This window comes from Dromaius novaehollandiae, chromosome 1 (assembly GCF_036370855.1).
Source record: "Dromaius novaehollandiae isolate bDroNov1 chromosome 1, bDroNov1.hap1, whole genome shotgun sequence".
NCBI lineage: Eukaryota > Metazoa > Chordata > Aves > Casuariiformes > Dromaiidae > Dromaius > Dromaius novaehollandiae.
This window is the reverse complement of record NC_088098.1, coordinates 216891935-216917718: the sequence shown is the minus strand read 5'-3', so window position 1 is coordinate 216917718 and position 25784 is coordinate 216891935. Positions and strand designations below refer to the sequence as shown.

The 25784-nt window shown below is 63.8% G+C and overlaps 1 protein-coding gene across 2 annotated transcripts in view; it reads right to left on the bottom strand.

Moving 5' to 3' along the window:
* Positions 1–24914, bottom strand: part of ARHGEF17 (Rho guanine nucleotide exchange factor 17) — a 35459-nt gene extending 10545 nt beyond the window's left edge. For both annotated transcript variants that reach the window (XM_064505234.1, XM_064505233.1), the window contains exons 1-5: positions 21693–24914; positions 4390–4467; positions 1359–1541; positions 582–698; positions 110–202 (exon numbers count right to left, since the gene is read on the bottom strand). In XM_064505234.1, the coding sequence (XP_064361304.1) occupies positions 110–202; positions 582–698; positions 1359–1541; positions 4390–4467; positions 21693–24899 (3678 nt within the window). In that variant the 5' untranslated portion in view covers positions 24900–24914. The remainder of the gene's footprint in view (positions 1–109; positions 203–581; positions 699–1358; positions 1542–4389; positions 4468–21692) is intronic.
* Between the last annotated feature and the right edge of the window lie 870 nt (positions 24915–25784).

Below are 25784 nucleotides of genomic sequence, written 5' to 3'. Positions count from 1 at the left end.
TCTCCAAGCGTGGCTACCTCACCCCAGTGCCAGGCTTTTCCTTCCCGTGCCACAGCCTAGCAGAGCTGGATGAGTCTCACCTGCAGCCGCCCGGCGTTGCTCTGCCTACCTTCACCAGCAGCTCGTACCGCGGGATCCTCTGCACGGGCTTGATCATCAGGTCGGACAGGGCCTGCTTCTCCTTGTTCTCCCTCATGCTTTGCTGCGAAATGTCGGCAAGAGAGAAGGACGGACTCGTTAGGTGGGATGTGGTGGGGACTTGGGTCTCCTGGGCTGCTACCAGTCCAGGAGCTGGAGTGACACCAGTCCAGGAGCTGGAGCAATACCAGTCCATGACCCGACATGACTCCTTTTCCCACCAGCCCAGCATCTGAACGACTCTGGTTCAACGCAGGTTCTCACTAAAATCCCTCCATAATAAAAACAGGAGGATGGGGAAAAAACTCCCAGTTTGGCCACACATCACCGATGGATTCCCACGAGCTCTTGCGGCCCTGTGCGCAGGCTGGCACGCAGCTCCTGGGTGCTGCAGGGAGCCGTGCTGGCCCCAGTGAACCAAAGGAGCACATCCAAGGACCTACCTCCAGGAACTTCATAAAGGCCGGCCGGGCTTCCTTGGCGATCCTCACGGCATCCTTGGCGTTGAGGAAGTTATCGATGTAGGCGGAGTAGATGTTCACCAGGACGTCCTTGGAGAACTGCGGGGAGCGGAGGGACAGGGAGTGAAAGGCGGGCGAAGCGGTCCCAAGGGTTAACGGCAGCCGCCTCCTTCCCTGCGGGGATCTGCCCAGGCTCGGCGCCCGGTGCGGGGAGGCCTCTCCCGTCGCACGCTGAGATTTTTCAGCCCTGACATTTCTGCTCCCGGTGCAGAAATGCGAAGCTGCAGACCCAGTCGCTCGCTGCAGCATCCTGCTGTTAAGCTAAGCAGACCGAGGGCCTGGAGATCGTCTCTCTCTCTCTCTCTCTCTCTCTCCATCTCAGACACGTTTTTTCCCATCCTTTAATCATTTCCCTGCTCTTGCTCAGAGACTTTCCCTGCTGGGGCTGCATCTGTGCGTTCCCGTACAGAGTGAGCATCTGGTCCCAGAGGGACACCAGGGAGCTCCAGGCTTGGGGGGACGCTGGCCACGCTGGACAGGGAGACACGGCTGGGAAGGTCCCAACTGCCTGGCAGTTAAGTCCTTCTTGTCCCCCTCAAATCCCAGAGCCTGGAATAAACCCCTGCCCATAAGGGGACCAGGGATCACCTGGTCCAACCTGCCCCTCGGTTCCTGGCCACATCTCACGCTTCTGGCATGCTCCGACGGGATGGGGACGGGGACAGGGACAAGGATGAGGCCGGGGTGGGTTGCTCCTACCGACTGCACGAGGAGGTCGCCCACTTTCTGCTTCTCATGCCAGTTCTGCACACAGTCATTGATCTGCTCCAGGAACTGCTCGTGGTGCTCCAGCAGCTCGGGGATCTGGTCAAAGATCTCGTCCACCAGTGAGGGGTCGCACAGCACGGAGTTCTCGGGCTGCTTCAGGGGCTTCATGTAACCCTGCGGTGGGGAAGCAAAGGGATCCAATCGGAGCCTGAACAGACTTTTTTTTTTCTTCCCCCATGAATTTTTCAACCTGGGTAAATTTTGAGGTCTGCAGCATCCTGCAGCAGGGAGTTCCTCCAGTGAATGAGGGGTTGTGTTCCCTGACTCACCCCAGGGTCCTCATCCCACCCTGGCGCCTCCCATCCATCCCAGGACCCATGGCATCACGGGTGCTGGGGGCCATGGGCGCCACACGGGCATGGGCAGTGGGTGAGATCCCAGCATGGACACGTCGGCATTGGGCAATGGTTGCACAAGGAGCCCCAGAGCATGGCCTCCTCCGTCCCCTGGACCCATGTCTCTGGTGGTCTCAAGAGCAGAGGTTTTCAGCTGGGCACGAGGACAGCTGGGTTACACCAAATGGCCACGCGTGACCCAAGCTGGTAGGCCAGGACGCTCGTCCGAGATGCTGCTTCCAGCAGAATAAATCAATCCCCAACTCGAGAAGCCAGACAGCCATGGCTGTAGTGCCACCAGAACAAAACCAGGGTGATGCTTCCCATGGCCATCGTCACCTCCCAGCCATGAGTCTGAGGGCCTTCCAGAGCCAGAGGCCGTATTGGGTTGTTGTGTTTAAGAGCCACAGGTGGACCTGTCCTGCAGAAATTCAACTCATTCCTCTCCTGAACTCTGTTCATGCTTCTGGCCTCCACAATGCCCTGGGGCGAGGAGGTCTGCAGGAATGCCGGCTCATGGGCTCTCCAATGAAGACTGCTTTCTTCCTTGCGTGGGGCTACGCAGTGGAGAGGAGCGCTCCCCTGGGGAACAGCAGAGCTGGATTTGCAACGGATGCAGGATGAAGATGATGTCTTCTGTGAGAATCTCTCAAGCCTTGAATGCATGGATTAGTACTTGGTCATGGTATCCTTCAGGATGCTGCGGGGACCATGGGCTTCCTCAGGTGTTTGGGCAACAAGACGAGGATGTGATGTGGTTCTGGATGCTCCCGGCCAAGGTGGGTTCTTGCACTGCACTGGCCCAGAGTTACAGCCAAGCGCAGACCGAACAGACAGGACCGACCTTCAGCTGCTTCAGACATCTCCCTCTGAGCTAATGAAACCGCAGACACCGGGAAGGGAGGAATCTCCCTGGAGGATGAGGTTCCTCAGGACACGGTGGGTATCCCATGGAGATCCAGCCAATACATGGGAGACCATGATTTGTCTCATCCCAAAGCAGACGCCTGCAGGCAATCAGCAGAATCGCACCCGAAACGTCATCATCTGCATTTACCAGATCTCCATGCTTCTACCTCCAGCGGACACCCCTGGCCACAGACACTGCACGTTAGTAGAGGCAAATCCTGCCCAAGGATTCTGATCCTGATCCGCCTTGCCTGCCCTGTTGCAGACTGCTCCAGAAGGAGAAGGGCTGTACACTACTTCCCTCCCTTGACAGCAAGGCCAAGTCTGGTCCATGCATCCCACCTGCTATGAAGTTGGGTGATTTCTCCCAAAGATGCTGCTCCAGCACGGTCCTCCACAGTGTGCTGGCTGACACCACGCAGGGACATTGCCATGTGGCTTGGGAACTTCCTAGGTGAGAGCCACGTCCATGCCAAGATCAGCAGATGTGCCGTCTGACCCTGAACAAGGTACACTTTCCCCCAAAATATGGACTAGAGCCAGGGTCCTCTTGCCCGTTGTTCTAAGATCAGAGATCTTTCCCTCCTGCAGCAATATCTGGCAAATCCCTCCTTGCACCTCTGGGTCCACTGCAGGAACAACTGCGCTGGGGATTTATCAAGAAAAGCCTCTCTGGGTGTCCGGGGAAGATGAGGATGTCCCATGCCATGATGTGGTTCATCAGCCCATTGGATATCTTAGGGGCGCTTTGGTACTGAACAGACCAGATCCCCCTTGCACAGGTTGTGGTGGACAACAGAGGCATTCGACATGCGTTTCCTTCCATGGTGGCCACACACCTTCAACCAAATCCACCTGCTGCCTGATTTTTCGGCACTTGCACCTGCAGAGATGGATTCTGATAACCCACACCTACATCAACCAAGCGTTGCCCAGCGAGGACCTACTGCTCCAGGACATTCATCTTCATTAACCTTCTGAACACGAGAGGTCCTTCCAGCCTGGCTGCTCCAAGGGATTTTGGAATCAGCTCGGTAAAAAAAGGACCTAAAAAGCCCTCGACCCATGGCTGTGGCCCACTAGCAGGTGCTGAAGCCGAGCAAAAAACGGGGAAGATGTGGTAACAGGTATCATGAGGAGGAACAGGTCCCCAGGTCCCCAGGGGATGGGACAGCAAGGTATGGCCTTCAATAGCAACCCAGGAGGTGGAGTGAGGTGCAAGGAAGAGCTTTCTAGGGAAAAAACGGGGAATCTGATGGGGGGACAGCATACCCTGCTCTGGGCTGTGGGTGACAGTGCTCGGATAAATGCCTGCTGGGAATTGCGATGGGGCTGATTCGGGGGGACGAGGTGACCTTCCCCACTCCTGTTCAGCGGTGCCTGTTTCCACGCTGCTCCCACTGCCTGTCCCCAATGTCTCTGCCACCCCATCAGCGCCGCTACGGCACCCGCAATAGCACCGGGGTCCGACTTCGAAGCACCCAAACGTCCCCGCTGTCCCCGCCGTGGGGGTCGGGGGTGCTTCCCACGCTGCCTTGCAGCAACACCCACGCCGTGGCTGCGTCCCGCTCCCCCAAAAAGGAAGGTGCCTCCGGTTTAGCGGGGATGCACGCTTCCCGTCCGGTGGCCGCAGCGAGGTGACGGCGGGGGACATGTCGTGCTACGCGGCTCGGCCCCTCGCCACCCCGCTGGCACCCGCAGCCGGCCGCGCGTCTTACCTGCATCAAGGTGCGCAAGGACTCCACGTAGGACTGCTCTGTATCCAGGAGCGTCATGATGACGTGTTTCCTCATATCCTGCAGGGAGAGAAAAGCAAGGTGAGATTCGGGGCCGGTGCTGGGGCGTGACGGAGAGCAAGCGGCCAGGTGCCGCGCTCTCGCCGGGACACTCACTCGGCTCGGCAGTGACTGCAAGCGACGGCCGTACGCCGGAGGAGCCCGGCTCCCGTCCAGCTCCCCTTCGCTCCCTCTCCACCCAAATCGTGGAATCCGGGAGGATTAGGAAGTACATGACACCGATTGCACAGAGCTGCCTGGTTTCCTCCGGCAGCTGGGCGCGTCAGGAGTCCGCCCCGGCTCACAAAGCCCTACATGGGTCGGTGCCGGCTCCCTTCGGGCTCCCCAGCGCCGCGCGCCGAGAGGAGGGCGCTGCGCTCTGGAATTCCCTCCCCGCTCGGCTCCCGCCGGCCGCTGACCTCCCCGGCACGGCACGGTGCAGCGGAGTCTTCCCGCTCCGGCGTCCGGTCCCCGGGGATGCGGCAGCGCTGACAACGGCGCCTGCTCGGCCCGGTGCTGCCAGAGCGGAGGGGAGCAAGGGGCTCCTCCTGCCTCCACCGTGCCCCAAGTCAGGACACCTGGGAGCTGAGCCTAGCTTGTGTCTCGCCTCCAGGGCAAGACTCCCCAACGGCCCCTGGTGCAGAAATGCCTCAGAGGTCCTGAGCATGGACATGCTCCAACGGCCCTGGGTGCAGGGACCCTCCAAACACCCTGGGTACAGCAACGCTCCTTGGGTATGGAGATGCTCCAGTGGCCCTGGATGCAGAGATGCTCGAAGGGCCCTCGTGGCTATAATGCCCCAAAGGCCCGGAGTGCAGAGGTGCTCCAGTGGCCCCAGGTTAGGAGATGCTTCAAGGGCCCTGGATGTAGAGATGCTCCAGAAGCCCTGGGTATGGAGCTGCCCCAAAGGCCTTGGGTGTGGAGATGCTCCAGTGGCCCCGAGTGCAGAGATGCCCCAATAGCTTTGGGGTGGAGATGTTTCAATAGCCCTGGGAATGGAGATGCTCCAAAGGCCGTGTTACAAGAGCCTTGGGTATGGGGATGCTCTGAGGGCCATTTCTGTGGAGATGCTCCACGGGGTCTGGGTGTGGAGAAGCCCCCCAGGCCCTGGGTGTGGAGATGCTCCAGTGGTCCTGGGTACAGAAATGCTCCACTTGGGTATGGAGGCCCACCAAAGGCCTGGGGTACAGAGATGCTCCAAGTGCCCTGGGTTTGGAGCTGCTTCAATGGCCCTGGGCGTGGAGACCTTCCAAAGACCCTGCCTGCTGAGATGCTCCAAAAACCTTGTCTGCTGAGATGCTCCAAAAAGGTTCTGGGTATGGAGACACCCCAAAAGCCCTGGGTGCAAGGTGCTCTGAAGGCCCTGAGCGTGGAGATGCCCCAAAAGTCTTTGGTGCAGAGATGCCTCAGAAGCTCTGGGTGTAGAGACACCCAACAACCCTGGGTAGATCTCCATGACGGCTCCAGCACCCGGGAATTGGGCTCCCCTTGCACGCAGCCGCGTTGGGGCTGCTGGCACAGCAAAAACGCCGGTATCACAGGATCAGCTCGGCCGGGAGGCGCAGGGCTTTTGGCACCTCCCGTTGCTCACGGCTGGGACGCAGGCCCCGCGAAAGCCCGTCGCAGTTACACAAGCGGAGTTAGAAAGTTTTACTGAACGTTCAAGCTAAAGCCTCCTCGCCGCAGAGTCAGGCCGCCATCGCCCACGCCGGTCCCCAGAGAGCAACGCGCTCGCTGCCGAGCAGCCGCTCGAGCGCTGCAAAGCCGCTGCCACGGCTCTGCTCTGGTTTCCCGTCTCAGCAAGCCAGTTCCCCTCTGTTATCGCTCCCAGATCGCTAATCCCCAACATCCATCCATCTCCGCCGGGCTCTGTCTAAACACTGCGCTCCTCGCGCGGAAAGCAGCAGCGAAAACCGGACACGGAGCCGCGCCGAGGCCTCCCGGGGCCGAGCTCCACGGCGGGGCCACGAGAGCGCGGGCACAGCACCACCGGCCCCCCAACTCCTGCCTGCCTCAGTTTCCCCGCGGGAGACGGAAGTGACGGCCACGCGGCTTGCGGCCAGGTCTGAAAGCACCGTAAATCACTTTTTTTTCCCCAGATGCTGGAAAAGAGGGGCTTCGCCCCAAATTACTCAAGCGATGGCATGAGAGCAGGGATGGAGGATAACGAAGCTCTTGGCTTGCCACATCTACTGGAAAGCTTTCTCGCAGGGTTTGCTGGGCAGGGGAGCTCCACGGCGAGACCCGCTGGCGTGGAGCATCCTTCCTCGGGCGGCCGAGCGGGACCCCCGTCCCGGGCATGGGGAAGGGGCAGCCCCACCGAATTACTGCTCCGACGGGGGTGAGGAAACCCCCATGGCGGGGAGCTTGCTGCCTCCCTGGTTTGGTTTCCATCCGCTCTGGCTCCTCTCCCAAATCGGCCCTCGGGTACCGGAGCAGCCGGTGCAGCCCGGTCCCATCCTGCCTCCACCGTGGGGGAGCCCAGGGGTGGTGCTGGGCCCAGGCTGCGGCGGGGATGCCATGGGGACCCCCGCGGTCCCCCGTCCCCAAGGGGTTAATATCCCCACTGAGGGGTCCCCGGCGGCGAGGTGCTCGGCACCGCGGCGGCTATTTTGGGGAGGGGGCGACCCGTGGGAAAATATCCCTGCCGGTTCCCACGGGCCCGGCAAGGCCGCGGGAATGGGGGCAGCTCCGCCGGCGGGTGGGGAGTTTCCACGTCCCCCCCCCCGCCGGGGATGCTGCGGGGGCGAGGATGAGGATGGCATGGCGAAGCCGTTGCCATGGCGATCGCGGTCCAGACCCCAGAGGCTCTCGCCGCTCTCTCCATCCGTGTCCCCCCCCCCCAGCTCCGGGTACCGGTGTCGCTCCTCGGCGCGCACACGTGTCCAAGCGTGACGCATCCGTGCACACAGACCCCCGGCGTCCCCCCCCATGCCACCGCCGTCCCCCCCCCAAGCCCGAGGCCCCCGGCGCGTCACCTCGGCACTGCCGGCGTTGGTGGGGCTGCCGCGGCTGCCGGGGGGGCCCTTCTCCGGCGTCTCGTCGGCGCCGAGGCCGGGGGCGGCGGCGGCGAAGGCCGCGTCGATGCCGTCCCCGATGTCTCGCATGTCCTCCAGGGCGATGGTGAACTGCGCCAGAGTCCTCACCATCTGCAGCATGCGGGTCCCGGGGTCGGTCCGTCCCACGCGGCCCGGGGGAGAGGAGGGAAAAAAAAAAGGGGGGGGGGGAAAAAAACCGCGCTCCCCCCCTGGAAAAAAAACCCAAATCCCAGCAAGCAGCTTTGCCGGCAGCAGGGATATAAAATGGGGAAATCTCCTTCCCGGGGGGTGGTTTTGATGTTAAAAAAGAAAATCCCTCCCGGAGGAGAGGCGAGGGATGCAGGCTGCCTGCGCGGCGGCTGTGCGTCGGCGCGTGCGTGCGGGGGGCCGTGCGTCCGTCCGGCGTGCCGGGGCCGGCCGGGGGGCCCGAGCGGCGGCGGTGGCAGGTGCTCGGCTCTTCCCGGCGGCTCCCGGCAGCTCCCGGCGGCTCCGGCAGACGAGAGCAATCACAGGCGGCACCGGCCGGCGGTGACGCCGGGAGCGCGTCCGTGACGGGCCTCATCCTGCCCCCGGCGGGGCCGCGCGGACCCCCCCGCCGCGAGGCTGCTCTTCGCCCCGGTTTCCTCCATGGCGATGAGAAAAGCGGTGAAATCACCGGGGGGGGGGGGGGGCAGAGCCAGGGGCCCCCAGCCAAAATAAGGATGCTCAGCCTGGCTGCCGCCTCCGCGTATTTATTCCCCCCGGAGAGGGGAAACTGAGGCAGGGATCGGGGCTGCCACCGTGGCTCTTCCCGGCGGGGAATAACGAGCTTATTGCCACCGCGGCAGGTTCAACTCCGCTCCTGCTTCGTTAACGAAACCTAATTAGCCCCGCGCCGGTTCCCATAGCGACGGCGTGCAGCGGTGCTGCTGCATCCCCAGCCGGGAAATTTCCTCTCGGCCGCCTCGGAGGCCGAAAAGCCCCTCCGGGAGGGAGCCGCGGGATGCGGCGCGTCCCCCTCCCCGGGGGCAACTCGCTCGGGGAAGCCCTTCGCGATCGCAATCCCGCGGAGGGCAGAGAACGGCCAACTCGGTGCACGTAACGAGGCCCGCCGAGGAGCCCCCCCACCCCGGGAGCGCGGCCCGCGGGAGATTCCTGGCAGCCTTTGGCCGCTCGACCGGCACGGCCTATTTTTAGGGCCGGGCTAAAACGCGAGGCGGCTATTTTTAGCCGGCCGCTTTGTAAACACCTTTCGACTTCCTTTCGGATGGGCTTTTCTCGGAGGCGGGCGCGCGGGAGCCGCGGCGCTGGGAGTTGCCCCCTCTCCCCGAATCCTCCCGGAAAACCGGGCCCCGTTCGCGCAGCCGGAGCCAGAGCCGCCCCAGCACAAGCTGCAATACGGGAAATTCCCATTGGAGAGATTTATTTTTCCCCCCAATGCGGGCGGTCAAACCTTGCAACGGAGGCTGGAGAAGGCGGCTCCATCCCCGGAGTGATGGAAACCTTGGTGGGATGCGGCCCCGAGCCGGACATCCCCCCCATCAGCTGCGTCCCAATAACCCCCTTAGTCCTGCACCGGCCAAAGTGCCAAAAAATTCACCCTCATCCCTGTCCTCCTCCTTTTCCCTGGTCTTCTCCAGGCCATGGGAATAAATCTGAGTCCGGAGTGCCCGGATTTGAGGTGGAGCAGCCCCAAAGCGAGCTGGTGGCTCCCCGCTGGCGGCTCTCCGAGCCTTTCCTTGCTTTTCCCGTGGGCTTTCTTCCCGGCTCCCACAGCGCAGGAAAACGCCGGCGGGAAAAAGCCCTTTCCCGGGACGGGAAAAGTGCCCGCTGCCACGGCACCGCCACCGTTCCCGCGCCTCCCTTGCCGCTTCCCCTTTCTCACGATGGCCCAGCTCCAAATTGTCAAAAAACGGGCTTTTCCCCCATTTTCCCGCAACTTCGAAAACAGGCAGAAGTCCCGAGTCCGGAGCCGGCGCCTGCTCCCGGCTGGGGGCTCGCGGGCGATTTGGCACCACCGCAAGCCCGGAGCCACCGCGGGGCCCTGAAACTGGGGCTTTTCCCTGCTTTTTTGGCCTCCGGCCACTGGTTGGAGCTGCGAGGACACGCAGGGGATGTTTATTAAAAACGCAATCAAATATTAATGGCCGAGGGGAGGCAGGAGGAGGCTGGTTGCGATGGATTACGCTCCTGGGCTGGGCTTGCGAGGCCGCCTGCCGCGGCGGCCCAGGCTGAGACTGTGCACACGTCGGTTCACGTAACGGCATCGCGGATGTCGACCGCGAGCCCCGGGATTCAGCGTTGCGGGGGAAAAGCGAGCTGGCCCTGGCTCTGCTGCCTGGATCTGACCCCTCTTCCCGGCGCGGATCCGGCTAGAGGGAGCCGGGACACAGCGAGAGCCGCCAGCTCCGGGGGGACGGTCCCCTGCCCCGGGGAGCATCCAGCGGCGAGGCAGGGATTTAAAGACCAGGCACCGCCGGGGCCGGACGGGGAGACGCGTGGAGGGAACTTCCCACTGGCAGGAGGATTAATGAATGAAACCGTCTAATTTGGCTGACTCCGGCAAGGCCGAGGCGAGCCGGGAAAAACCTCGCCGGAGATAGCGAGGGGTCAGCTCGTCCCGGGCTGCCTCTCTCCCGACCGCCGACGGCCTCCGTCACGACGTGCCCTCGAGGGTGATAAACCGTGTTCTCGCCCGAAGGTCTTGTTCAGCCCCAAATAACCCTCCCCGAGCGAAGGGGATATTCCTGCCGCGGCGCTTGGCCTCCGCTTTCCGCCCCAGTGACAGGCAGCGATTTGCCGGATCAGGCACCAAACCCTCCTCGGGACACCCCAGCCCCGGTTTTCCCAAAGCAACTGCCCCCATTCCAGGAAAATTCCCGATTTTGCAGCCAAAGCGGGGAGCAAATGCCCGGCTCCTCGCCGCCCCCCCCCCCCGTGATCCCCCCCTTGCATCCCCCCAGCCAGCAAAACTTGCAAAAAAGCAAGGAAAAATGCCAGGCCGGGCTCTGCATGCTGCCGGCCTGCAACTACAACTGCTGCATTTTGACCTCGACTCGCTTTCCCAAGGAAAAGCTCCTTTCTGCCCGGAGTTTCTCAGGCGAATTCGAAGGCCAGAGGAGGATTTTTTTCTGGAGGAAAGTCTGAGGTTAATTAAACGAGCCGTTTATAGGGCTGGCGGTTAGTAATGATGTGGCCGACGTTAAACCTAAAGAGCTTGGACGATGCTGTTACATCCAATTCCCTGTTTCCTCAATCGCTCGGTTTCTGGCAGGAAAATCACTCGGAAAAATCACATTAACTCCTCTCGGGATGGTTTTTAACCATAAGGTTTGATTAGGTTTTGTATAGCTTTCAAGGGAAACCGATACGACCCGCCCAGCCCGCCGCTGGCCCGTCGCCTGGGGATGAATTTCCCATCGTAGCGAGAAGCGGGATCGAGACGGCAGCGGCGGCGTGCGGTTGCCGTCTCCTTTCCCGCGAGCCCGCCGAGGCCTTTCCCGCGTTATTTGTCCCACAAATGCCCTGAAATTTTCGTGCATTGGAAAAGATGCCCCCTGAGCCGAGCCGTTCCCGGCCTTCCCTGTCTCGGGGACGTTGCATCCCCGGGATTTCTGGGATCGAATCCCTACTGCAATGCAATTCTTCAAACTCCTTCCCCTCTCTCCCAACTCCTATTCCGACCGCAATGCACGAAACGCGACTGCTTAGCAAAGCCTCTGCTCGTGCACAAAGTTTGCCGTCCGCTGGGAAAGCGGATTTGCGGCCATGGGAGCTGCTATTCCTGTGCATCCCGCGAGCGGGAAGAGACGCCGTCCCTGGAGGCAGCGAGGCTCCGATGACGTTCAAGATGCAAACCTAAATAAAACACGAAAAAATAGCTCACTGGCCAGGCTCATCCCTGATGCGAAGAACGGGATTAACGCAAGGTCCGGGGCACCGCGTGGCCCTCCCGGGCTGACGGGAAAAGGCCACGGAAAACCCTGGTTAGACACCGAGCCCCAGTTTGGACAGTGGGATGCGACCGGAGGGCCTGCAGCAAACGTGGGGATGAACCGATGGGCGCAGCCACCAGAATGATGCCGGGCAGTGACGGAGCCAGGACCCTGCAGACAGCGATGCCGGGTGGCAAAGGGAGCCTGCGCAGGCCATTCATCGGGAAGAGCCCATGGGACAGGGCTTCAGCCAAGGCAAAGTATTCACTAGCCACGGACACGGCCTAAGATGGTTTTCCAGTTCCAAGAGTTGGTCTGCTGGATGGGAGGCACCAACCAAGGGCTGACTTGGATCTGCCATGTACCGGCCACCCCCATCCCCAGGTACCAGCCATCTCTATTCTTGGTACCAGACACCTCCATCTCCTGGTACCAGACACCTCCATCCCTGGTACCAGACACCTCCATCCCTGGTACCAGCCATCTCCATCCCTGGTGCCAGACACCTCCATCCCTGGTACCAGCCATCTCCATCCCTGGTACCAGCCATTTCCGTCCCTGGTGCCAGACACCTCCATCCCTGGTACCAGACACCTCCATCCCTAGTGCCAGACACCTCCATCCCTGGTACCAGCCATCTCCATCCCTGGTGCCAGACACCTCCAACCCTGGTACCAGACACCTCCATCCCTGGTACCAGTTACCTCCATCCCTGATACCAGCCATCTCCATCCCTGGTGCCAGCCATCTCCATCTCCTGGTACCAGCCATCTCCATCCCTGGTGCCAGACACCTCCATCTCCTGGTACCAGACACCTCCATCCCTGGTACCAGACACCTCCATCCCTGGTGCCAGACACCTCCATCCCTGGTACCAGCCATCTCCATCCCTGGTACCAGCCACCTCCATCCCTGGTACCAGCCATCTCCGTCCCTGGTACCAGACACCTCCACTCCTGATACCAGCCATCTCCATCCCTGGTACCAGCCATCTCCGTCCCTGGTACCAGCCACCTCCATCTCCTGGTACCAGACACCTCCATCCCTGGTACCAGACACCTCCATCCCTGGTACCAGCCACCTCCATCTCCTGGTACCAGACACCTCCATCTCCTGGTACCAGACACCTCCATCCCTGATACCAGCCACCTCCATCCCTGGTACCAGCCACCTCCATCCCTGGTACCAGACACCTCCATCTCCTGGTACCAGCCATCTCCATCTCCTGGTACCAGACACCTCCATCCCTGGTACCAGTCACCTCCATCCCTGGTACCAGACACCTCCATCCCTGGTACCAGCCATCTCCATCCCTGGTACCAGCCACCTCCATCCCTGGTACCAGACACCTCCATCCCTGGTACCAGACACCTCCATCCCTGGTACCAGCCATCTCCATCCCTGGTACCAGCCACCTCCATCCCTGGTACCAGACACCTCCATCCCTGGTACCAGCCATCTCCATCCCTGGTACCAGCCACCTCCATCCCTGGTACCAGCCATCTCCATCCCTGGTACCAGACACCTCCATCTCCTGGTACCAGCCATCTCCATCCCTGGTGCCAGACACCTCCATCCACAGTTACCAGCAGCTTTCATCCCTGGTACCAGCCACCTCCATCCCTGGTACCAGCCATCTCCATCTCCTGGTACCAGACACCTCCATCCCTGGTACCAGCCATCTCCATCCCTGGTACCAGACACCTCCATCCCTGGTACCAGCCATCTCCATCCCTGGTACCAGCCACCTCCATCCCTGGTACCAGACACCTCCATCCCTGGTACCAGCCATCTCCATCCCTGGTACCAGCCATCTCCATCCCTGGTACCAGACACCTCCATCCCTGGTACCAGACACCTCCATCTCCTGGTACCAGCCACCTCCATCCCTGGTACCAGACACCTCCATCCCTGGTACCAGCCATCTCCATCCATCCCCAGGAACACCAGGCCCTGTATCCCAGGAAAAACCTCTGCCACTCCCAGGGCAACGACAGGCCGCGTGAGCTGCTGCGGAAAGCAGCGGGAGAGGCCCCGAGCCGGGGCCGGCGAGACGACACACGACATCACCCAGGCGCTCGCTCTCCGCTCGGAGACGCCATCCGTCCCCCTCCGGGCTGCTTGCTGTTCTCCCACGGGTAAGGAAAGTCCAAGCCACTTTCCAGGCCGTACCGTCTTTAAAGGAAATACGAGCATAAATCAGCAGCGCTGATTCAACCCCGCTGCAGTTACTAATAATACTGCCGTGTTTACCCGCAGCCCGCAGGCAGTATGTGTTTGCTTTTGCCTTGGCCGGGGTTTTTCCCAGGCTCCCAGGCTGCGAAGGAGCTTTGCCGGTGTGCGGAGATGCTCCCATGTAGAAAGCCGGCGGCAAAGCCACCTCCCGCCCGGAGCGGAGAGGGAGGAAGAGGAAGGCTGCTTCGGCTCCCGCGCCGGGAGGATGCCCTGATCCCTGTGCCAAAGCATCAAGCTGATTAGTATTATTAACCTATTTTTCTTCTTTTGAGCTCATTTCGAAGGGGATGCCTGCGTTGAGGCCAGGCTTTATCCGGCAGCTCCGGGGCTCCGAGCAAATCACTTCCTCCCGGAGCTGCCGCGGGGAGGGCGGGCGGGAGGGGAGGGCTTAGCCGGCCTTTCCCTTCTTCGACTCCTGGGTTTGGGTGATTCATCCCGCGAGGCTCTCGCAGCCGGGAGGACGCGGCCTGGCTCCAATGCTGCTTTTTTAGGGTGTGCGAAAAAAATAAAAAAAGAAAAAAACCCCCAAGGAGCCGGAGCAACTTTTGCACAGCCACGAGGGCAGGGTGATGGGCTTTGCCCCCCGCGCGAGCGGTTCGCGCTTGAACGCGGCCCCGCTCCGCCAGAGACCGGGCGCAACTCGCTGCACTTGTGCCCCCCCGCCGCCTCCGCCGTCCCCCTCGCCTCCCGCGGGAAAGCGCGCCGGAGGGGTTAAAAGCGTGCGGCGGGGGGCGCGGGCCCCCGCCGAGCCCTCCGACAGCTTTCGCCAAATATGGAAGGTTTTCGCCTCGAGTCGGAGCCGCGCAGGCCAAGAGCGCTGCTTTCCAGATGCTGAGGTCACGCAGCGCCAGCGCGGCCGCGCTCCCCCCGCCGCCGCCGCCGCCCGGCCCCGGTGCCCCCCGGGCGCAGCCCCCGGCCCGCCGCGCGGGGGGGAGGTGGCAGGTCCCGGCGACGGAGGAGGTGGCTCCCGGCGAGGAGCTGGCGAGGAAGCGCCGCGCAGCGAGGAGGGGCCCGGACCGGCAGCCAGCGGGCCGTGGACAACCAGGAGGTGATGGGCATCCAGGAGGCCACGGGCACCCCGGAGCGATGGGCACCCAGGGGCGATGGGCACCCAGGAGCTGAGGGACCCAGAAATCCATGGGCACCCAGGAATCAATGGGCTCACAGGATTAGATGGGCACCAAGGAGTCCGTGGACACCAGGAGTCCATGGGCACCGGGAGTCCACGGGCATCCAGGAGGCCACAGGTGCCCAGGAGCTGATGGACACCAGGAGTCCATGGACACCTAGGAGCCAATGGGCACCCAGGAGCCAATGGGCACCAGGAACCGATGGACACCCAGGAGCCGATGGACATGAGTTGTCCATGGACATCTAGGAGCCAGTGGGCACCCAGGAGGCCACAGGCACCCAGGAACTGATTGGGCACCACGAGTTCATGGACACCGAGGAGCCAATGGGCCCCAAGCAGCTGATGGGCACCATGGGTCCATTGACACCCAGGATCTGATGCACAGCCAGGAACTGGTGGGCACCAGGAGTCCATGGACACCCAGGAGCCAATGGGCACCAGAAGTCGATGGACACCTAGGAGCCAATGGGCATGAGGAGTCGATGGACATCTAGGAGCTAATGGGCACCCAGGAGTCCACAGGCACCCAGGAGCTGATGGGCACCACAAGTCCATGGGCATCTAAGAGCCAAGGGGCACCAAGGAGTCCATGGATACCTAGGAGTCCATGGGCACCCAGGAGTCCATGGACACTCAGGAGCTGATGGGCACCCAGGAGCTCATAGGCACCCTAGAGCCAGGAGCCCCAAACAGCCCATGTTGCCCTCCTGCCCGGGGCTCGCTCCTGGCTCCCCGTGGCCCCGGCCGGCGCCGCGTCCCTTGCAGCACTGCGCCTGCAACCTCACGGGAGACCTGTCCTTCTCACCCCATCCCTACCTCCAACCCCTCCAGCGCTCAGTGTCCCCGAGGGCTTCCCGGGCCCCGCAGCACCCCAGGAGCACCCCAAGGCGCCATGGGGACCCCTCTTCCCAGCACGGCTGCCGAAGTGGGCTGGGGCCAGGACGGAGGGTGTCTGTGCCACCGGCGCCCCACGGAGAGGACCTGGGGCCCTGCCAGGCCCGTCCACTGCACGGGGTGGCCGGAGGTGACTCCTTCCCCTTGGTGCCACCGTGCTGGCGCCACGGGGGCCGAGCCGCCCCCAGCCCCGCGCCTCCGCTCCCCTCCGCAGGGCTGGGTCTGGGGCATCTACTGACCTGCGCAGGATGCAAACAGCCGGGTGACGACCCCCGTCTCTGGCTACCGAGGCTCTGAGCCATCTATATCCCATCTCACCGGGGTTTTGGAGACCACGGGCGAGAGGGAAAGGCACGGCCGCGTCCCCCCGCGGGCAGCAGCGCATGCCACCCGCGCCCCTATCGATAGCCACGGGATTTTCTGCGGAGGGGGTCGGGATGAAACCCTTAAAAAAAGAAAGAAGAAGGATGCCAAAGTGGGGCAGGCCGCCTAGTCTCCTGCTCGCCCGGCTAAAAAAAGCAGGAAACCGTATCCCGGGCCTGGAGATGCCAATCTGCTCATGCAAACAACTCCCTGCTTGTTTTCTTTGGAGAGCACCAGCGGGAACGTGCGTTCGCAAATAGAAACCTCGCCGCTCTGCCAGGGAAATATTAACCAGTCACACAGCTGGGCTGCTGCAGCGGCGGCTACTCGGTGCCGGCTCCCCGCGAGGAAGAGCCCAGCGAGCCTTCGGCTTCGCCCCGGCCGTGCGAGCCACCCGCCTCGGCCGTGCCCAGGTCTCTGTTGAGAAGGGACTTGGCTCTGGAGATGGCCAAGCCACCCCGAGCACGTCTTCTCCGTGGGGCTGCCCCAAACCCTTCGGCACCCGCCCGGGTGTCCCCCCCCGGGCCGCCCCACGCCTTTCCCCGCGTCCCCCGGAAGACGACACGCGAGCTGCTTTCCTCTCCCGTTTTCCAGCAGTGACCGCCGGGAGTTTGCAAGAAGTGCAAGTTGCTGGAATATTTTTACACAGATGCTGATTTTCGCTCTCGCTCCGATTGGCCAGGCCGCGGTTCCCAAAGACCCAAAAGCAAACACGCTATTTATAGAGAGAGTTCATTTACTGTAGCCATTCCCTTTGAAATTCCTCACCCATCTTCACCATGGCAACCAAGAGAGCCCAGCGAAACAGCCCCACGGGGACCAAACATCAGAGCTTTAAAAAGAGTCATGCTGGGGGGGGGGGGAGCAGGGGGTGGAAATGGCTGATTTTCTTCTCCGGACACATCCCGGCCTGATCCAGCTGGCCTGCAACCACCACAGTGGGAAACACAATGTACTTGCTTCCAGGGGCCCTGTCCATGCAAGCTGGGCTTGATACCTTCAGGATCAAATGTCCTGGAAGGTGATGATGCCCTCCTCTAAGACCATGCCTGTATGGCCAGAACAGGGCCTGTTGCTTTGGGTGGATGGATGGAGATGGATGAGTGGATGGAGACGGGTGGGTGGATGGATGGAGATGGGTGGATGGATGGAGACGGGTGGGTGGATGGAGATGGGTGGGTGGAGATGGATGGGCAGATGGATGGAGATGGGTAGGTGGAGATGGGTGGGTGGAGATGGATGGGCGGATGGATGAAGATGGGTGGGTGGATGGATGGAGATGGGTGGGTGGATGGAGATGGATGGGTGAAGATGGATGGGTGGATGGAGGGAGATGGGTGGATGGAGGGAGATGGGTGGATGGAAGGAAGGAAGTCTCTTCCCTCACAGGAGACAAGGCACTGAGGGTGAGCTAAGGATCTGCTGGACACCAGTCTCTCTGCATGTAGAGGAAATCTCAAGGAGAATGGGAAGAAACTCTGCATGGACCAAATCCCAGTACTATCAGAGTTGTCCCCATTGCATCTGTCCTTTACGTGACAGGCATCACCTTACCTACTCCATGGACTGAACTGGAAAAGCAACCAGAAACATCTCCCTGCATCTGAGCTGAGGAGAAATCCCTGCTCCAGCTATGAAGCTGCCACTGGTTTTGCTGGTGGGAGCTACCTGATCAGGACCAAGCCCAGATGCTCCTCATGCAGAGGTGGGTCTGCACTGGGGCGGATGGCAGGACCCCCCGGATGGATGGCCACGGGGAGACGGAGAGCTGAGATCCCCGCGCATCTCCTTTCTATTCCCTCTCATCGCAAAGAGCCTATGGGAATGCTTTGGGAACGCTCTTCGGAAATGCACCAAGTCCCATCAACCCGCTACCCGCACCACAACCAGCTAAAGAGCAGAAACAAGCCGCTTCCCATGGGAGGACAACGGCGAGCCAGGAACGGGGCCACCTTCTCCGAGCCGAGGCTTCGGGGCAGGTAGGGCCTGTGCGGAGAAGAGCCGCGGGAGCCACGAAACGCCGAACGCCGTGGCCGTGCACGGAAAAGCCCGGACACGCAGCTCCGTAGGCGCACGTGAGCGCGGCGAGGCGGCGGGCGGGCTGCCCAGAAATGCACGGCAGCCCATGCGTGTGCTCACACGCGTGGTGCCGGTGCGGCTCTGCACTGCGGGGTGCAAATTCACACCGGTTTTGGGGACCAGACCCCTTTTCCAGAGCCACGTGAGCCTGCAAGAAGGCACCCTCTGGCTTTGCAAAATACAAACATCCCTGATCATGAAGCAGGGAAGATCCAGGCTGGGGGCAACCGGCATGCTGAAAATTTTGGAGCCCGGCTCCATGCAGGACTTGGAAAAGCTGCTCCAAAGGACCCGGCTACAACCAGCCGGAGCATCGCTTTGTCCGCATGGAAAAAGTCCCCGAAAGCCCCGAATGCGGCGAAACCACCCGTTTGCAAAGGGCTTTCGCCGTGGGCCGTGCGGTGGCGGAGCTGCTGGCATCTGCAAAACCCAACCCCGAATGCAGCCCGCTCTGCCCGCCCGCCCCCAAAAGCCCGGAATAACGGGAATATTGGTGGCGGCGGTAAAAATAGGCAGCCGGGATGTGCCGGAGGCGGGGGGCTCTGCGCCGCAGTTTCCTGCAGGAGCCTCGACGGACAAATCCAGGGTGGTGGGAAAAGCCGATGCCCCCTGCCTGGCTCCTCATCCCCTTGGAATTAAAAAAAGGGCATTTAAATGAACCCGGGCTGCAGGGATTTCGTGCCCACGAATGGGGGGAATTTTTCTGCAAAAAAAAAGGAGGGTTTGGGCTTCACTGCCAAGCTCCCACAAGGTTTGTCCTCGCTTTGCCGCAGCTCTGCCTTGCATGTGGTTCCCGTGCCGGCCGGCTCAGATGGCGTATCCCGGTGGGAGCACCCAAATCCCGAAGCTGGGATGACTTTGGCTCCGGTAGGGACAGGCTGGCGTCGGGAGCCTTCCCGGCTGCCCTCCCGGTCGCGCAAAGCGGGCTCCGGGCCTCCCTCCGTGACCAGCGGGCAGAGTTAAGGGGATTTTGGCAGCGGCGAAGATTTCCAGCCCTGCTGAAAAGCGCGAAAAGGCCCGGCCGTGTCCCAAAACCTGGTTTCTATGGAGACTTTACAGCGAAAAAGCAGGGGGAAAGGGAACGGAGGGATAAATCCCGCTCAGATGCTAAACTGGGGCAAATACATGGATGGGCATCTGCAGGGCCGGATCTGGCGCAGCGCCGGGCGCGCTCCCGGCCTGCTGAGCCATCACCATGCCGGTCCAAGTCCTGGAAGCTTTTTTCCCCCTTTTTCTCCCCAAATCTGCACAAGTCATTTCAGCCCTCTCTGCTCAGGCTGCGGATCGCGGCGCTTTCCCGCGGGGCGGAGGCCGGGAGGTGCAGCGGCGGCCGGCTCGGAGCGAGCTCGGAGGCGAGGCGCGCCGGCAGCCTCCGCCTGGATTACGCCACGCCGGCCTTGTTTTCCTTTCCCAGCGAGACGAAACTTCGCCGGGGAGCGCGCGCCCGGCGATGGGAGGCGTCGGAAACGGCGCTGCCGGCGGAGGAGGGAGGCGGAGGACCCCAGTGGTCCCCAAACCCGCCGGGCTGCCGGGAGATGCTCCCCGCTGCACCGCTTTGGGGCTGAAAAAGGTTATTTCTGCGAAGCCGCCGCGGAGACGGGATGCTCCGAGCATGGGACGCCGGGGCCGGCTGTCGAGCCGCGGCCGCGGAGGCGTGGGACTGCTATCCCCAGGGATGCTCCGGCGGGAGCCGGGCCCAGCCAGTGCTTCCGCCAGGGCTTAGCAAAGCCCCGATGCAACGAGTTGCCCGACTGGTCCCTGCCGCCCCGTGAAACCCCCGAGCTTGATCTCCCGGCGCTCGTGTAAGCAGCCGCCTCCGTTTTCTGCTGGAAGCAAGGGGGGGAAATAAAAAATAAAGGATCATTTCTCATCCGCAGGGCGCGGGGCGCGTAAATCCGCCGTCGGAGCCAGCAACGCCGGTGCCAAGTTATATCCGGTGTCGGGCGCCCGTAAGGGAAGCAGCTCCCTTGCAGCGCTCGGCTCCCCCCGGCCGAGGCAAAACCTCCCCGCTCCGCTCTCCAATAAATCAGGGAGGAATAAAATCCTGGTTCTGTGACGGCTGCGGCACCGAGGAAGCCGGCCGGCAGGAGAGGCGATGCAAAGATACGGCTCAACCGTTGCCCTTAAAAGGGAAAATTCGCCCCGTCGGCGCCGGGGCCGGTGGGCGCGGGGTGCGGGCAAGCGCCCCGCTTTTTCCAGGCGAAAACCACCTGCGGAGCCGGGTTTCGGCTGAGAGCAGCCAACACAAGCCGGGAAGCCGAGCCGGGCCAGGAGGGAGATGCCGAGAGCTTAAGCTACCTTAAACCAGCGGCGTTGCCCTGATGCAGCCAGAAAATCCCACCGGGACGTGGCCGGGAGCACCGGCGAGCCAGAGCTGCCGTTCCCACGCTGGGAGCATCGCTGGGTGCCCGGAGCACCGAACGGGATGCTACGGCGCGTTTCGAGGCCGCGATTTTCCCTTCCGGCTCCTCTTCCCCGCCGTCAGCTCCGACTTTTTCTTGCAAACGCGGGAGAAATCCCCAATTCTTTCCCGCGCGCCTGCAGCGCGGTTGGGAGCTCGGCCGGCCCCGCTCCCTCCCACCCCCCGGGGCGATTCGGGGCGCCCCAGGCATGGAAAAGGGGGGAAAACAGGCCTGTCGCCCCCCTGGCCGCACTCCCCAGGCCCGACCCTAAGGTGCAATCCGGAAAGTGCCCTGGCCCCCGTTTGGAGATGCCCGCTGGGATGCTGGCCTCGCCGGAAAAACCTCCCTGCTCCGCGGGAACGGGTATTTCTGGCCTCTGCCGGGGCCGCTGCAGCCCACGGGGCTTCGTGACGAGTTATTAAAAGCCGCCGTGGGTGAGCGGAGCAGCCGGGGCCGGCGCCGCGCGGGGGGAGGCGGCAGTGCTGAGCTCGCGCCCCGGCACCGCTTCTGCATCCGCAGCTGCGGGGAGGAAAGCAAAGCGCCCGGGAAAAAGCAGGGCGCGAGAAAGTCTCCGCTCCGGGGAGCTCCCAAAATAGAAACGGGGATGGAGATGGGGAAAAAACACCGATGCGGCGGCGAAACCCCCAGGGGAAAGTGCACAAAATCCAGCTGGGAGGAAAGACCCTGAAACAAAAGTTGAACGATTGCACGAGCCGGAGGCAAAAACGGTGGTGGTGGTGGGGGGACCATCATTAGCCAACGCGTTTCCGCCGGGATGCACGTGGCCTTCAGCCTCGGCGACCCGAGGGCACGAGAGGCGGCCGCAGATACTCAAACGCCTGCAAATTCCCCCAGGCCGCTGGGAAAGAGGGTTTCCCCGATGCCCCCCAAAACGCGAGGCTGCGCTCTGCAGCCCCGAAGCTGCAGAAGTAGGTACCCACCAGCCCGGGCGCTGCCGGTATCAACATCCGCATTAATTACTGCGAAAACGGGATAAAACCTTAAATTGCAACATGCAAAACGGGAAAGAGCCCGCTTCCGGGGGAACTCGCTCCCGGAGCCCTGGGAACCGCCCGGAAAAGGCTGGACTTCCCGCTCGGCCATCGCCGGGGGGGAAAAGCCAGGAGGACGCGAGGGCTTCTGGTGGGAAGCACCCCTGGAGGCACCTGGGGAGAGAGGGGGCACTTACCACCTGCGGCTTGCTGCGGGGGGCCGGCGCGGCGCCGTGGTCCTCCGGCTGCCGCGGGCACCGCGGGAGCTTGGGCTCGGCGGCGGTGGGCGTCGCGGGCGAGGAGCGGGGCGCGTCCGCCGTGCCGGGGGGCGAGGAGTCACCTGAGTTGAGGGCCAACATGTACCGCTTGGTGACGTCTTCCAACGAGGGCGGCTGGAGGGCAGGGAGGGACTTGACGGGCAGCCGGGACGGCTCCGGCGCGGACGCGGGGACGCCGGGGTGGAGGGAGGCGCGAGGCTCGGCTCCGGAGATGGGGACGAAGGTGGCGGGTTCGCTGGTGTGCCGGACGTGCTTGGAGGGCGGCCGGGCCTTGCCGAAGGCGCCGGGCGCCGGAGCCGAGGAGGACGGCGGGCGGTTCTCCTGGTGGGCCGCCCGGTTGGTGCGTTTCTTGGAGCTGCGCCTGAGCACGCGGGGAGACAAGACCTCGGCGAGCTTGGGGTCGAAGCCGTAGCCGCGGCCGGCCTCGCCGGAGCCGCTGCGCTCGGCCGGCTTGGCGGCCTCCTGGTCGGCCCGTTGCTCCGAGAGGATGGGCTCGCTGCTGGACGGCGGGATGCTCGGCTCCATCTCGCTGATGGCCTCGCCGGGGCCCTCGAAGCCGGCGCTGGCCAGCTGGCCGCGGCGGCTGGGGTCGCTGAAGGACTTCTTCTTGATGGTCTTGCCGTTGCCCTTCTCGTCGATGACTTTGTCCATGGCCCCGGGCTGGCTGACGATGTTCTTGATGACGGTGCTGTAATCCCGCAGGCCGTCGCTGCACACGGACAGGTCGCTGGCCGCGCTGCCCGCGTACTCGCACAGCGAGACGGCCGAGGACTCGGGCATGCCCGCCTTGGCACCCAGCGAGCCCAGGAGGTTGCTGTCGACGGAGAAGGCGCTGGGCTCCTCCGCGACGGGGCAGCGCCGGTGGGGCATGGGGTCGCTCAGCGAGCGGTAGGCTTCTCCGTTGGACTCGCCGTTGCTGCCGGCGCTGGAGTCGGACCCGTTGGTGCCCACGGAGGGGAATTTCCTCCGGCGCCGCATGGTGCTTGGGGTCGTGGGCGCCTCGGAGGACGCTTGGGCCATGAGTTTGCCGGCCGGAGCATCCTCCACCGGCGCGACGTCGTGGTACAGCCGAGCAGGCAGAGGCGTTTCGCCGCTGTTGGCTCGAAGAGCCTCGCTGTCTGCTGCGGCGCCGTCGGGCAACTTCCAGCCCGCCACGGCCTGATGCAGATCCGTGAAGGCCACCGCGGCGGGCCCTGGCTCCGGCTCTGTGACGATGCCCTCGTCCGTCAGGCTCGACTCGTGACCCGAGAGCTCTTCCACGGACTTCCTGCGAGAGAGGTTCTCCTCGGACTCCGCTTCCTTCCAACACCGCTTGCTCTCCGTCCTCGCTGGGAGCGAGGCGTCCGCTCCCCTCGTGGCTTCTGCAAACTCCCTGGCGCCTTCCACACCTCCGCTGTCCTTCTGCTCCGCCGCGAAGCCGTAGTCCTGCTGGCGGCCGATCCTGCTGATCTTCTCAAAGACTTGCCGCGCCTCCTGGATGTACTGGTCCTGGATGACCACGGGCAGCACGTCGTCGTCTCCCCTCCGCCCGCCGTCGCCGTCCGAAGCCGCCCCGTCGTTGCCGCCGGTGCTGGCCAGGAGCAGCTCGGAGGAGCTCTGCTTCATGGCGCTCTGCAGGAAGAGCCGGCGCGTCCCCGACTTGTCCGAGCAGGTGAACGACTTGGCGCGCCGCAACGTGGCCGTGAGGTCCTTGAGGGTGGGCCGCTCGCCCGGCGCCCACCGGGCCGGCGACTGAGCCCCGTGGCGGCCCCGGCTTGCCAGGGGGTGGCCGGCCGGGCCGGGGCAGCTTTCGTACCTGCTGCCGCCGAGGGCTGCCTCCTCCGGCAGCCCGATCCTCACCCCCTTCTTCTTCACCTTCAGCTCCGAGAGGTCTGACTTGAGGAAGCTGAGGAGAGTCAGCGTCTCGGTGGCAATGTCGGGGTTGGACAAGGACTTGCGGTGTTTGGCTCTCTCCCCGTCCGGCCCGGGCTGCTGCAGGCTCTCGCTTGCAAAGTCCTGCTTCGCCTTGGCCATGCCCAGGGGCAGCTTGGGGCGGACGCGGACCTGGGGCTGCCCTCGCGCCAGGCCGTCGCTCGGCCCGAAGCTGGGCGACCGGTACACGCCGTAGCCCACCTGGAAAGCCCGGCTCGGGCTGGGCCAGCACGCCCCGACGTGCTCTTCCTCCTTCAGCGTCTCCGTGCTGGAGTAGCGGCTGCTGCTCCGCGACCCGCAGGGGCTGGCCGCGAAGGGCAGGAGGTTCACCTTGGAGACGCGGGCCACCACGGGCACGGGGGCCACCGCCGCCGCGTAGCGGGGGGCCGCCGCGCCGCCCTCCGGGCCACCCCACGCCCGCGGCCGCCGTCCCTCGGCGTCGCCCGGCGGCCCGCCGAAGCCATGCCCGCCGCCGGCCTCCGCGCCCGCCGTCCCCTCGGCGTCCCGCGCGTCCTTCTTCTTCTTCTTGCGGCCCGAGCGCTTGCGGGCGGCGGAGGGCGGCCCCTCGCCCTCGCTGCCCGCCGAGCCCTCGGAGCAGCGGCCGGGCGCCGGCGGCTCTTCCTCGCTGCCGGAGCCGCGGGCCGAGGAAGAGGAGGCGGGCGGCTGCGGTTGGGCCGAGCTATGCCAGGAATGCGGGCCGGGCCCCGGCTGCGCCGCCCGCAGCGCCGGGTGCGGGACGCGGCTGCGGGGCGGCGGCGGCGGCGGCGCCCCCCGCCCGGTTCCCCCGCTGCCGCCGCCGCCGCTGCCGCCGCCGCTGCCGCCGCCGCCGCCCCGCCGCGCCGCGTCGACCGGCTCCTGGCGGCAGCTCTCGCCGAAGAGTTTGCGCATCGCCGGGACGCTGGGCCAGCGCGGCGGCTCCGCGCTCAGCGCCGCGGCCCGCGGCGGCCCCCCCGGGGCATGAGCCGGGCCCGGCGGCGGCTCCGGCTCGGCGAAGCGCAGCGAGAGCTGGCGCACCGAGGGGGCCAGGCTGCGCGGCGCCCGGCCCGGCGGCTCGGCGGGCAGCGGCGAAACTTTCCTGCCCGGGGAGGAGGAGGAGGAGGAGGAGGAGGAGGAGGAGGAGGAGGAGGAGGAAGGCGGGGAGCAGGAAGGCGGGGAGGAGGCGGGCGGGAGCCGCCGGCCCGCCGCGGCCCCCCGGCCGCTGCCCCCCTCCGCCATTGTCTGCCCCCCCGCCGCCGCCCCCCCCGCCCGCGCCGCCCCCGCGCCGCCCCCGCGCCGCGCCGCGCCGGCCCCGGCCCCGGCCCCGGCCCCGCCGCAGGCACCGCCCGGCCCCGCTCCTCCTCCGGGCTGCCAGCAGGCTTCATCACTCCCGCTTTGTTTTCTCTCCTTTTTTTTTTTTTTCCCTCCCTCTTTTTTTTCTCCCTCCCTCTTTTTTTTTTCCTCCCTCCCTCTTTTTTTCTCCCTCCCTCTTTTTTCTCCCTCCCTCTTTTTTTCCCTCCCTCTTTTTTTCCCCTTCTTTTTTTCCCTCCCTCTTTTTTTTCCCCCCTCCTTTTTCTTCCCTCCCTCTTTTTTCCCCCCTCCCTCTTTTTTGTTTCTCCCACCCTCTTTTTTTTTTGCCTTTCTCCTCTCCCCCTTCTTTTTTATTTGTTGCATTCAAATAAACTTTCCCCGGAGGCGGGGTTTCCTCCCGCGGAGGGGGGATGGTTGGAGACTTTGGCAGAGGAAAGCGGCCGATGGGCCCCCCCCGCTGCTCCCAGGCCCTCGGGGCGGCCTCGGGGCCGCATCGCTGCTCCCCCCCCCCCCGGGCCCTGCCCTCCGGCCCCTTCCCCACCCGCTTGTGCGGGAAAACAGCAAAAGGGGGCAAATATTTGGGCGCCCGGTGACGGCATGAGTCAGGGCTCTTAAAAGCACCCTGAGTTGGCGTTTGCCCCCCCCCCCCACCCAGGGCCAATATTTGCACCGTCTCGGTGCGACATCGGCCCTGCGGCTTGGCGATCCCCGGGGCAGTCGCTCCGCGCGGGGACATTTCTGCCCCCGCAGGGGTATTTCTGCCATCCGCACGTCCCTTCTTCGCTGGGCCCTTTTTGGCCGAGTTTTGGAGGC